General features: G+C 33.2%; 1 protein-coding gene across 1 annotated transcript; it reads right to left on the bottom strand.

Moving 5' to 3' along the window:
- Positions 1-5,307: 5,307 nt before the first annotated feature.
- LOC147071293 (zinc finger protein-like 1) lies at positions 5,308-11,207 on the bottom strand. The gene is made up of 6 exons (XM_085947892.1): positions 10,960-11,207; positions 9,756-9,867; positions 8,941-9,134; positions 7,855-8,146; positions 6,746-6,872; positions 5,308-5,786 (listed from the first exon to the last, which is right to left on the bottom strand). The coding sequence occupies exons 1-6, from the start codon at positions 11,059-11,061 to the stop codon at positions 5,582-5,584; spliced, it is 1,032 nt and encodes a 343-aa protein (XP_085804018.1). The 5' UTR covers positions 11,062-11,207; the 3' UTR covers positions 5,308-5,581.
- Positions 11,208-13,470: the final 2,263 nt, after the last annotated feature.

A 13,470-nucleotide genomic window follows, 5' to 3' on the forward strand; every position in this document is an offset into this window, starting at 1 on the left:
AAATTGGAGACTCAATGAAGTTAATGGCCTTCGTTTCCAAAGATGCTAAACCTTTTTATCGTTTCATCAATGACTCCGGTGAAGGGGAGGATTATACTGAACTGTGCGATATCTGCACAGTAGAACGAGTCGCGAACCTGTCGGGTAAAAAACAAACTACACCGCGAGATTCATTTTTACGTGTTAACAGTTATTATCGCGATAGTTTAAAATACACACAATTGGTGCCAGTAAATCCATACACGTGTACAGGCGCTATTATGATAAAAAATATCTAGTATTGTTTTTGGAGAGTAAAATAATAATATATTATAAATTTAATTATTGGATTAAAATTGATCTAGACATACCTACATCTGAAATTTATGACAAATTGGTGTGAACATATTAATAATGCAAAATCAGTTAAGTCAACGTTTTCACACATATGGAGATAAACAACTCAATCCATGTCACCATATTGATCGGTGATATTAAATACATTACCGCAATTACAAATTCTTTGACATCCATTTCCCGTAGTGTCCAACTATGGCAAAAGTAAATAACTTACTGCAATTATTATTTCCGCGATATCCATTTTTCCACATAGTCAGCTATATCCGATGACGCAAACTCCATATAGTAGCTGACTCAATTATAATAATTATTTCCTAAATCTTCTCTTCAAGATATTATATTAATTGTGAGTACGCCAATAAATGGCGGATCATAATTCATTGGGAATGTGACTCGAGTATAAGTTCACGGTCTATTGGTATTTCAGTCTCTGTATCGCTCCGCACAACTTCACATTCTACTGAGATTCGGACCATGGAACAGTATCATGAGTATTGTAACATAACTACTGTAAGATACTCTTGTACCAACTGTTTAGGTTGCAAATAAAACTCACTCCTCCATCCATCGGAGCAACCACCAAATCTCAACGTCTTCATACATCATACATGACTCCCACACACACAGTGTACATATAATACATCAATGGGTTTATTAGAAAAAAAATAATATTTCAAGCCGTGTTTAAAGTGAGATTTTATTCAAATGCATAAAAGCATACAGCAAAAATAATGTTTACGTAAAGGAATGCATAAAACAATCATAGACTATAAATAATAATTCAACAAAAATGTGGGTCAGACTATCTTTAATTAACATGGTATTATTTCAATAATATTATAATGACTAAATTACACTATATTAATACAAATTATGACTATACATACATATATTTCTTTCATTGTTTTATACAAAGGTTATCAATATCATTATTTCTCAGGCACAATGACATACTGAGAATAAAAATAATTACATTCAATAATTCCAAAATTTACATAGTTCAATTAAACATTTTTTATTAAATTAAAATGTTGCTACAATTTAAATAAGGGTTTCTTAAACTTTTTTAACCACAACTCACATTGGGGCAATAGTTTTGGTTTCGCGACTCAGAAAGTATAATGAAATATCATATTACCCATACAATTATATAAATTTTATACAGTAAAACCTCAATTTTACATGCCAGGAATTCATGTTTTTTCGCTATTTGTGGGTAGTTTCTGCAGTCCTGTTTCATTTTAATATCTGGATTTATTGACCATACACAATTTGCAAACATTGAAAATACCTTTGAAAAAAACTACGACGGCCAAGACTCAAACTGGATTCGCGCCAATGTGCTTCACCATTTGAGCCACATGCGTCCTATCAATTATGTTTTTTCCAAAAAAGTATATACAGTAGGCGCTCGGTAATCCGGCATCCATATTTTTTCACCTATGCTGGATTGTCGGATTTTTATGGTAAATAATAAATAATCTGTCAAGGTCGGGCACCGAACTGCCGAGCGAACGGCTCTCCGCTCTGTAATCCCGCAGTTTAATGTGAAACCTGCTGGATTATAGAGCAGGAGAGCTGAGTTGCAATATGCCGGACTATTGGACGTGCCGGATTGGTGAACGCCGGATTACCGAGCGCCGAATGTAGGTATATGAGGTGTTTTAAAATTATGTACGTTGAATAAAGAATGTTAAATACATTCTGAAATTTTGTGAATTATTCGTTGAATAAAAAAAAATAGTTTATCTGGTTTTATCAGTGACGAGGGGTGGAGGTAGGCTGTTAAGATTTGATATAAATAGTGCACTCTGTCAGTCCTACTTATCCGTTTTCATTGAACTAATAATACAATTACAAATGCAGACGGTATTAGGATCGGACATGGTCGAAAGAAAAGACTGTAAATTTTGAAATGTAAAAACTAATAAACATAGACAGCTACACATTGTAATCTTGGTTCAATGAAAACTAATAAGTTTAACTGACAAAGTTTAGTGTACACTATTTATTTGGGTCTCAACAGTCTACCTCCACCCTTCACCACTGGGTTTTATGTTTTCATTTTCTGCAAATCTATGTTTGAAATATTCAAAATTCAATTGAAATTATTGAGATTAAAAATTAAATATATTCTAATATATTAAATCAAATGTATGACAATCATTTGGCCCCTTAACCACTCTATCGCCGAGCGCCCGCCGGTGGGCACTTTGTGATGTCATTCACACGCCACGCGCCCACCCATGGGCGCTTTGTTTTAAAATCGTAATGAACGTGTCTAATTATTTTTTTTAAATGAAAGACACCTCCGAATATCCCAATGAACCATACACCACACAAAAATATTCATAAATCAAAGTAGTTATCAAGACAATACGATCTTTGTATCTAGGGCTGACACATATGCCGGCGTAAAATGACATGACATCACTGTTGGACAATTTTTATTATTTGTTTATGTAAGTCTTTTCTAAGTGTCTAGAAACGAAAACGGCAATAATTGATGAAGAAACGCCTATTCCACTTGTGAACAATGCTGTTTTTGTTTCTATAATTTTTAATAGCCATAATAATTTTACGACAGGCGCCTCATTATTCATATCCATAAGTTGAGTGAATAGCTTTATTTTTACGACTTCCATAATATAAAATTAAAAATAATTTACCCGATAAAAGTTACAAGTGACAAGTGACATGGGTAGCTTTGTAATGCGCTGTCCAAATGAAGCAATACTTTGCCGCATTTTCGAGCGAGGCGAGACGCGCCAGACGGAAATCACCGCGAGTGCGGCTTGTGTGGACATCGCGAGACTCAAATCGTATCATGTGGGCAAAACTTTATATGTATGTATTGCAGTAGTGTTTTATTATGATTTCCGATAGAATAATATTAGATGCATGGTTATATTTGCCACTTATTTATCAAGTAATATTATATTTTTGTTTCATGTTGAGCGCGTTTCAGTGTGCATTTCATAATTTTTCTAAGTTTGTAATATTATTTCGTAAATTTTCGGTGAATTTTATTATTCCTAAAATAGAGTACCTACCTATAAACATTGATAGTGTGTAATAGATATATTTGTGTGTTTGTGTTTTGTCACCCTTCAAAATGGAAGATGATCATAATAATCCTGAGCAAGAAGCCGATGATATTTTATTTTCGACACAAGAATCCGAAGATGAGAAAATTATTGAAATAAAATAAAAAATCTAAAAAACACTATTATAGAATTTTTGATGAGATGACCCTGAAAATGATGACCGTGAATAGTGATGACCCTGAATAGTGAAGACTGAATTCTAAGTGAAAAAATACATCAATAATAATAAAAGTGAAAAAAATACTTATATATAATATAATAATATAAAAAATAAATAAATATTGTTGGGTGACAGCCCTGAGTGAAAAATATATCGTAGTTTTCCATGAAAAATTAATACAATCTATGTTACCATACATAATATGTGAGTATTACTATACATTATATATTTATTTCAACTTTTTCTATTTTTTTTAGTTTTTTAAAAATGTGTGGCATATAGGTGTTAATTTGATTTTAACTCTTGGCGATAGAGTGGTTAAGGCCAGACACATATTACATAAATCTCATTTTTCTAAACTTTACAGGAGATCCCAAACACAAGTAAATTTACATTGCATTGACATTAACAAGAAAGTATTTTTTTTCAGGGGATGTGTATTGAACTATCTTTTATCTATTGTCACCAAACGTAATATATTACTTTATGTCCAGTATCACACATGAGTGAAAATTGCTAAAAATTGAGATACATTTCTTTAGTCCTAAGGGGCCGTATTGGTTGTTGTTACAAATAATCTCACCAAGTTGTCACAAAGATTATCACCCAAAATTGCAAAACAATGATATTGTTTCTTTGGACCTAAGGGGTCTCGCATTGAAATGAATATTAAGGTGGCAATAAACGTGTGCGTTTCTATTTATAGACACGTCTGCAGTGCCTAAGGTCAAGGTTATACAACAGAATTGGTGGGCGATTTTTTTATTTTAGCCAATTAGGGGTGACACAAGGTATGGTTCAGTCATTCTACGTTCCAGCTCGTTGCAGATATTTTTCATTCCTATTGTCTACATCATTTTTATGCTTTGTTTGCGTTTCGCTCATGCTTAATTTGAGTTCATACAAACAAACCAAAAATATACTCTCTTTTCTCTTTCTCGGCAAACCAAAAATATACACCAAACCAAAATAAATTTAATTTTTAAAAACTTCGGTTAAAATCGGTATTTAACTATACATACATATTTTGATAATAAAAATTCATTCATCAGATTAATATTAGTTTAGTAGCAACATTAAATCATATCAATTTCGATAGTCTCAACTTATGACACAAAGGCCACAATAGCCGAGCGGCTTACACGTCGGGTTATAATGTCGTGGGTCCCAGGTTCGAATCCTGAGTCTGACAAATACACATATTGTTTTTCAATTTGTGTTTGGAGTCGGAGTATGGACCTAATAGGTTGAGCGAGTGACTAACATCCATTTCTTGTAAAAACAAAAATCTGCTAATACAAACCTTCACTCCGTGGAGGCTATATGATCCTATTAGGATCGGACATGATCAAAAGAAAAAGAAAAGAACTTTAGGTCATCTTCAGACTATTCTGCTTCACGATTTCGTTTTTGTTACAGTTAAAAGTTGAAACCTCTAAGTTGCATATTTATGTTGTTGAAAAGGGTTGTTGTTAGGGCCGTTATATCGAAAGAAAAATTATCAATACCTGGTATCGGTATTGTATCCAAAGTATCAATACAACAGCCCTAGTTGTAGTACAATAAGTAATTTGTTTACTAATAAATTGTAGGTTATTACTAGAGGCTGTTTGACAGTGCTTATCTTCAGCAATATGGTTACACAAATTGGTCATCCAAAGAAGTTCCGAATAAATAATAAGCTAATAATGAAACCGAATATTATTTAAAATCTCAAATTTTATTGATGTGATTTCATGTACAGTTTTGTCTCAGATCTGCCGCGATACTGGTAAAAATATGAGCAGGAGATTGTAAAATTTAGCCAGCTAGCAAACGCAAACATGCCTTTCTGTTGTTGCCCCAATGGCCAATATTCGTCGGCACACAATAATAATTTTAGGTATCCCATTGGCCGATGGCAGAGCTCGTTTGCGTCAGCGAGCTGCCTTTGTTTACATAACAATCATTAAACCTATTAAATTAAAATGACCCGTTATTTAGCATCCACTTCTCTAACTTGCACATGGGGATTATTGTGCGGATCAAACTGAGGGTCGTCTTCGATGGAAGACCTTCCGATCCTTGACAGCACCATGAGGACCGTCACCAGCATGATGACGATTACGATGACAAACATCACGTATCTTCGGTTTATGTAGCCGGCCGATCTGCGATTGCGGGCGGGCGGTAAAGTATTTCTGGAAAAGGAATTATCAACAAATCAGCCACAGAAATTAATAAGTACATATGACACACAATGAAGGTTTCAGTTATCAATTGGAGGCTCTTTTAACAATGATTTGAATAAGTTACAAGTTTAATTGGTGCGTTGCGACAGAATTATGTAACAAGAAAAACCATGTAACCAAAAACATGATAGTAATAATAACACACCACGTAACCCCTCCTGACGTAACGTCCTGTCTAATTTTCATTAAACGGAACTTCAAAATTAAAAAAAAAAAAATATCCATTTATATGACAATTACGAGGTTTGAATAGTTGTCTGTTCGTCGATATAACGGACTAATGCGGGTGAGAGGGTGTCCGTTAAAGCCAAACATCCGTTATATAAAAACACAAACAAAATCCTGTTTATTCATCTTCAGATTATATTTCCAGACACACCCGTTGTGGAGTGACGTTACTGTTCGATGTTGATGCGCTTGCTTTCAGTAATCCTGCTTTTTAAAAAGAATTAAGTTTTATTTGCACTTTTGAAGTCTGCTGTTTTTTTATAAAACTCTCTTAAAATTATGATAATGTGTGTAATATAATAAAATTCCATTATATGACGAATAGTTAATAAGTATTATTAGATTATCATGCGCAGAACATTGTTTACAAGCGGTGACACTTGGATTTAAACATGTATAATATTAACAGGATGTTTTTAACAGCTTTCATATTTGCCCGGATATTTTGTCCATTATATCGAGGTTCTATTGTATTATGAGTGAAAGAATTATACAACTGTAGGTATTCGATTAAAATCTAATTTATATGATAGATTAAAATACAACACAATATACATAATTTAATAAAGATTAGAACTGGTATTGCCCACTTTATTTTAATTAATAGAATTATTAGTCAACAATAGTGAAGTGATACTTCATAAATTGAATGATAAACATGTAAATGTAAATTGTCTTACTTCCACCATCTAATAATCCATTCCAAAGCAGATTTTCTCTTGTATTTGTCTTCATCGTGATCAAAGCCAGAAGTCTGGGGCCGCAATTGCTCTTTCGTTTCGAAAATTCTACGAGGAGTCTGACCACCTTGGAAATTAAAACGAAGATAGATATGAAATGACAGAAAATGTTAATTTAATTCGAGATGTCAGATGGACATAATTTTAAAATGTGTCATCACACCGATACGAATTTTTAACTAGGCACATTGGCATTTTGTAACACAATAATAACGGCGGTGTCGAAATGTAACGGACGCGAACGGCAACTAGTTCGATATTTTGTATGGGCAGACCCAGTGGTGTCGCCAGACCGCTTGCAAGCGGAATGTTCATTTGAGCGAAGGATACCGATATTAAAATATGAATTTCGCCATCCGGCAGACCCGACACAAAGTGAGTGTCATTTTATTTTCCAGATGATTCGTCCATATAAATGTCATTGTTATTAAGTCATTACATCTTGTTTTGTACGAACAAGATGAATATGGCGGATTCTGGAACTGTATCATCTTATCGCTTCACAACTTGTATATAATAAAACGGTTTTTGGAAATGGATGATCAAATAACGGTTTTTGGAACCATGGTGGTCATGCATTTGAACAGTAAAAATGGTGGTAAATAGCGGTTTAAGGAATGAAATAAATGTATGGATCAATTCTTCTGAAGCAAAACATTCGATTTTGTTCATATGATTTTTCAAAAAAATGTAAATAATGGTTTTTGGAACCGGGCGCCTCATATGCATTCTATCGTAACCCCTGGTGTATGTGAATAAATCAAAGTAGAAGTGTAGAACAATCAACAAAAGTAATCTTATTCATTCTTCGAAATTGCTTCACGCCTTCAAATGTCTTTCAAACAGGAATTTGAAATTATTACCTATTCTTTCTTACAGTAGATGAATACAGATAATATTTTTAGAGTCATTTATGAACAGACCTTTGATATTACTATTTTAGGTTAGATAGTGCACGGTTAAAGATATTGAAATTTAAAATCATTCTGAAAATATGTTAGTTATTATAACATAACCACAATAGACTCGATGGTTTGAGAATAAATTACCTTGGTATCCATCACCCCTGCTTCCAAAAGTTGCTGAGTCGTAACCATTGTCGTCTTGGACCTGCACAACAGAATATGGAGGCCCATTCGGTATTCTGGGGCTCTCGTCATCGCTGGCTCCCACGGGTGTCCCTCTGAGAGGAGTGTGAGAGCCGGAGGCGCCCCCGTGAACTGCAAAAGCTGCCGCGCTGTTGTTCAGTGTGTAACTACTACTGCTACCGTAGTGGTTCGACTGATCGGGTATCGAGTTTTGGGAGTGCAGGCTCGCTTTCATGTCCATGTCTTCGGAAAGCTGAAATTAACAGAGAGTTACGAACGACTATTGTGAATGATATTACCAACCTTCAACAATAACAAATAAACTAACATCTTAACATCTAAGCGAAGCCCATATGATATGAAAGGTTATTTTACCCAGCTATTTACGAGGAATGGTTGCTAGCCAATCGTCCTTGCTTTGGATCAATCACATATTATTGAAAAACATGTAAATTTCACCAAATGTAGAATGCAAACACGCGGCTTCAGAGGTAAACGTTTTACCATTACTCCACCACTGGCATTGATAATACTGAATGTGTCCCAAATCAGCTCAAGTAGTCATAGAAACGGTTTAAGTGTTTCTGTATAATAAATACACCATATTTGATAAAAAAGTTAAAATCATGACATTAAGTAAGTATAGGGCAGATCGGACCCTTAGCCTGTTTATATGTGGCCCTCATGAACTGTTAACATTATTCTTTTAAAGATATTCTTATTATTGCTCTTGTCTCATTTTTAAGGACCGCGGCATTTTCTAAATACTAATAATTATTAATAACAAGATTTGGTATCCACCACATTATATCTGGGCAGTATGGAAATATAGTTACCAAACCTTATAGAGATTTACTGATAGCACATAAGTAGGGTTTGACAATGCACTTTGTAAGGGAAGCGTTGAAACGAGGTCGCCAAAAACTACATTGATGTGTGCCATGACAACTTCACTACTTGATCTAGGAAGTATTGACATGTTGTACAACATTATATTATCGTAAAATTATAAAGTCCGGAATTGGATGCATAAAAGTATTTAGTCACCAAAGGTAATCCAAGCCCCGCCCGTCCCCAATTGACTGCAGCAAGTTTCTCCCTCAAGATGTCTGCGACGGGAGCTACAAGGTTGGGGGCGGGGAAGAGGGAAGCGGGGCAAGACGGACATCGGTAGCCGGCCGGGGCTGTCGTCCTCGGAAGACATCTGAACGTCTCCTCCACGCATGACCAATGGTAAATATCTAAAAAGTAATTTTCAACGATTACATAAAATCACTTTTTCGTTATGAGATATCAGATATATGATTTTTAAATTTTGGTTGAAACACCACAATGGCCATCGGGGAAAATAAAAATCAAACCACTCTTTCACATGCATATATATGACCCTGCCCCTGCTTGCCTTTTCACACTCTATATAGCAATACGACGTGTCCTACTGGAACAAAAATAATGAAGCTTAACACTGATGCCACAAAACTATAAAACTATTATCGAACTATGGCGTCTGCAGTGGATCAATTGGCAAAATTAGGCACATGGCAGCAGAGATGAAATTCTGTAGATGTGTCAACATTGAAAAAATCATGTCCATCCTGACTGTCCAGATCATATTAATCCACGTTTAGTTCGGATAATTGAGGTTCTATTGTATAGCAAGATAGCTAGACTGCGGCAATGACCCCATAATGTTAATTACAACATTCATTTAATTCAATAGGTGTATTTAACACCATTCTCAGGTTTTTGGCGATCTAATCAGAACTCATAGCCAAAGAGAAATGACAGAGGTTAAGATCTACATTGGATTATAAAGCTGATGGTGATAAATATCTATCTTGCTTTCCGTATATTATACTTACGATAACATGTAAGACGTATACATTCTTCGTCCCCAAGGGATTTCGTGCAAATTTCACAAATGGGATTATAGTCGCTGTCTTGTAACCATTGCAAGTATGATTGCACTATACACTGAAAAAAGAAAACATGCATATAATATGTGTTTATTTTTATTATTACTACTTAATATTTTAGTTTACGTCCAGACTAGTATAATTTTTTTTTTGTTGTGATACCAAACTACGCCGGTGGCATAGAGGCAGAGTGCGCGATTTCTATTACTACGACCGTTTTATACGTTCAAATATATTAAATAATAACATCAAGGCTGCGAGATGGAACGGTCTATGTTGGGCATAACATGCAACGACTACAAAAGAAACTAATGGATAAGGAGGTAGACAGGAATGTGTATTATGGTAGATGTCAGTTAAACTAATAGAATGGCTATGGGCTAGATATGTTGATCGCCAAGTAGATAACAAATGAAACGTCTATTTCCAAATATTGAAGTCCACAATGCAATATTTGAGGAAAACAATGTTTCCGTGTTTCAAGAGTAAATGGTTGTTTTTAATGCTAGTTTAGTTTAATTTTAGAAGATATAGACCTGCGTCAAATTACGTAAAGAATATGTTCATATTTTTTTGATAGATTTTGACCATAATATGTGAACTTTCATATCCAAGGGTAGGTACTAAATGACAATAGGGTCATCATAAAACCAACTGGGTCGACAAACTCATCAAATACACAGCAGTTTTTATTACGAAGAATACTTAGTTGTTAGACCCACGGCTTCGTATTTATACAGAACTGCCGCTCTACTAATTAGGCCAACAGTTTAACTGCAAGTGCTACATTATTATTTTTCCATAATTATCCCGAGGTTTCTATGACCATTCTTTCAGTTGACAATCGAAAATGTTTGTTGCAATAAAAAAAAACTAGGTACTTCTGAATACAGATGTTTATTATCAGTTTAAAATTTATGGGGAAAATATCCAACAGGCAATGTTTATTGAACACCTAACGATATCGAAAAGCAAGAGCTAAAAGCAACGGTAATGATGGATATGATATCCTCCCTTTGATAACAGAAATGCTATATAGAAAAGCTCACTACGTTGATGATAGGCACAGTTTAAAGGTGGCTATAGTTAGAGGGAGTAAGTACTACAAGTAACAACGAAGTAAAGAGTTCTTGCCGGTCTGTCTACTTACTTTGGGATGGTTCGTGACCATACAATGTTGGCAGACGTTGACTCTGTGTTCGAAACAAAACTGGTTCGTAACAAGCCTCTTGGGACACTTACATAAACCCATTTTAGCTTTTTAAATGTCCACTATTACAGGGTTTCATGTATTGAATTGTAAAGCAGAATAAGATGTGTATGGATTGTGCAAATACAATAGTTTTACAACGAAGGATTGTCAACGCCACGTACGGCTGTCAAAATTAGATCGATGTTGTCATATTTTAATCGGATTGCCAATTAAAAAATATAAATTAGATATTAAATCAGGGAAACAGATATCAAAGTTTTGAATATTTGGTTTTATAATTTTGAAGTTTTTTTTGATTAATTTTGTATTATAAAAATTTATTATTTACATACCTACTACTTTTTTAATTTTAAGGAAAATGTTTAAACTAGAGATTATATCAATTTATTTATTTTGGATTATTTTTTAAGTATACCTTCGTAAATATTAAAAAATATTTCAAAAGATTTGACAAAATCAACCCGTTTTTCCATTAGCGATATTTTTTATTATGATATAAATTATCTATGAATTCTATGATAGAAATCTCCACATCCAAAATGCGGCAACACCATTATTTAACAATAGGTTCGTATCTTTCAACCTGAACGAAACAAATCAAATTAAACCATAGACAATATACGTACAATTTTGAGATTTGACGTTTGGTTCAGTGTATCATTGAAAATCAAACCGTTTTCGGACCATCAGAAATGGTTTGACATGAAACGTCAAACCGATTCGGACGATCCATAGAATAATGGCAATCTGTCAGAGTGTTGATAAGCATTTTTCGGCATTTATATATCGTGAGGTGTTCATATTAATATGTTAGACATTTACACCACAGAAGTTCACTTGAATTATGTATATTATAGATTAATAATCAATACATATTATTCATAAGTATCCATACGCGAACAAGACGCCGCTTTTGGTCTTATTATCTCAAAATCCAGCCAAATTTTCTATACAAAGAGTTCGATTTAATATCATTACTATAATTATTATGTCAGCCCAAGAATTTATTTTGATTTTATTTATATTTTGTAACGGAGATTCTCAACTACAAACTGTGTTAAATCAACACGGAATGATCTTTATATTAGGTATCTACCTGACGAATTTTATCAATTTAATATGTTCGATTGTCATCTAAGTCACAAAATCATATTGTCGACATGAACAAGTGGTCAATTATAAAAAGCTCTGATCAAAAGTAATTTTTAAAAACTTATCATACATATAAATTTTATAAATTAACTAAATGGCTACCTATTCACAAAGCATTCTTTATATTTTGTACATTTAAAATGAATGAATACGAATTTGTAGACGACGATAGGAGGTTAGAATTTCATAACAAGTTGACGTTTCAATAAATATGTTTCTGTTTTAGAGACTAATATGTTATGAATTAATTTTAAGTACTGGCAACACTAATTAGTCGTCAGAAAAACGTTTCCGTGGACATTTACCAAACGGTCCCAAACCAAACCATAGACTAATATACTTTTATAGATCCGCCACTCAGGGATACCAACTGGTTCAAAGTTGTCTCTCTCTAAAGTAATATTCTGTCTCTCTCTAACAACTTGGTGTAGCTGGCGGGCTTTTTTTTAAATAATCTGTTGCATTGTAATATGGTAATAAAAAGTCAAAAAATTGATATAAGTATTATTTTTATTGCAGAAATATAAATGTACAACAAAAAATAATATTACATAGCATGATAAATTAATAATAATCCAGACATGGTATATAATATCACATATTACATTATCACAAAACCATGAAAAATATAAATTTTATCAAATACAATGAAATTGTGAATTACATTAGGATTTTACATATTTCAATTAATTCAAAAAACTGATTATTGTTCTCTGATCAACAGCATTTAATGATCATAATTCAATTAGGATTTAGTCGTCAGAATCCCAATTTCAACAGTTGAATAATGATTATACAGACATATAATAATTATACAGCTGGTTGGAAATTATACAATTAATTTGGTATGTACTTAAGTATTATTAATTGCATGTTATCGTCATGAAAAGATTATATTTTAAATTCTCAGAATTAATGATTTTGTATTAGCAGAGATAAATTACTATTTTTCATTAGTTTGTTTGATTAAAACCTAAATAACTGAAAAAAACTGATTATTGAAAATGCCATGTTTAATTTATATTGCATTTAAGGGTTTATTGGCTTAAAAAAATAGCTGTATTATTTTAAATAGAAATTATAAATTAAATCATCATTTAATTACAAGATTCGTTTGTCACTCACTACGTAAATTCGATATTTTGACATTAATAATATGCAATGATTCGAACTGAAAAAAGCTGTAATTATTTTAAACATTTTTATTGATTAATTTGTTAATTTAGATATCAGAAAATGAGAAATTAATCAATTTTATTAAAAATTTGGATGTATGATATTCTTAAAAGGAAACGT

The sequence above is a fragment of the Rhyacophila brunnea genome, unplaced genomic scaffold (assembly GCF_057557595.1).
Source record: "Rhyacophila brunnea isolate RB1 unplaced genomic scaffold, BYU_Rbru_1.0 scaffold_20, whole genome shotgun sequence".
NCBI lineage: Eukaryota > Metazoa > Arthropoda > Insecta > Trichoptera > Rhyacophilidae > Rhyacophila > Rhyacophila brunnea.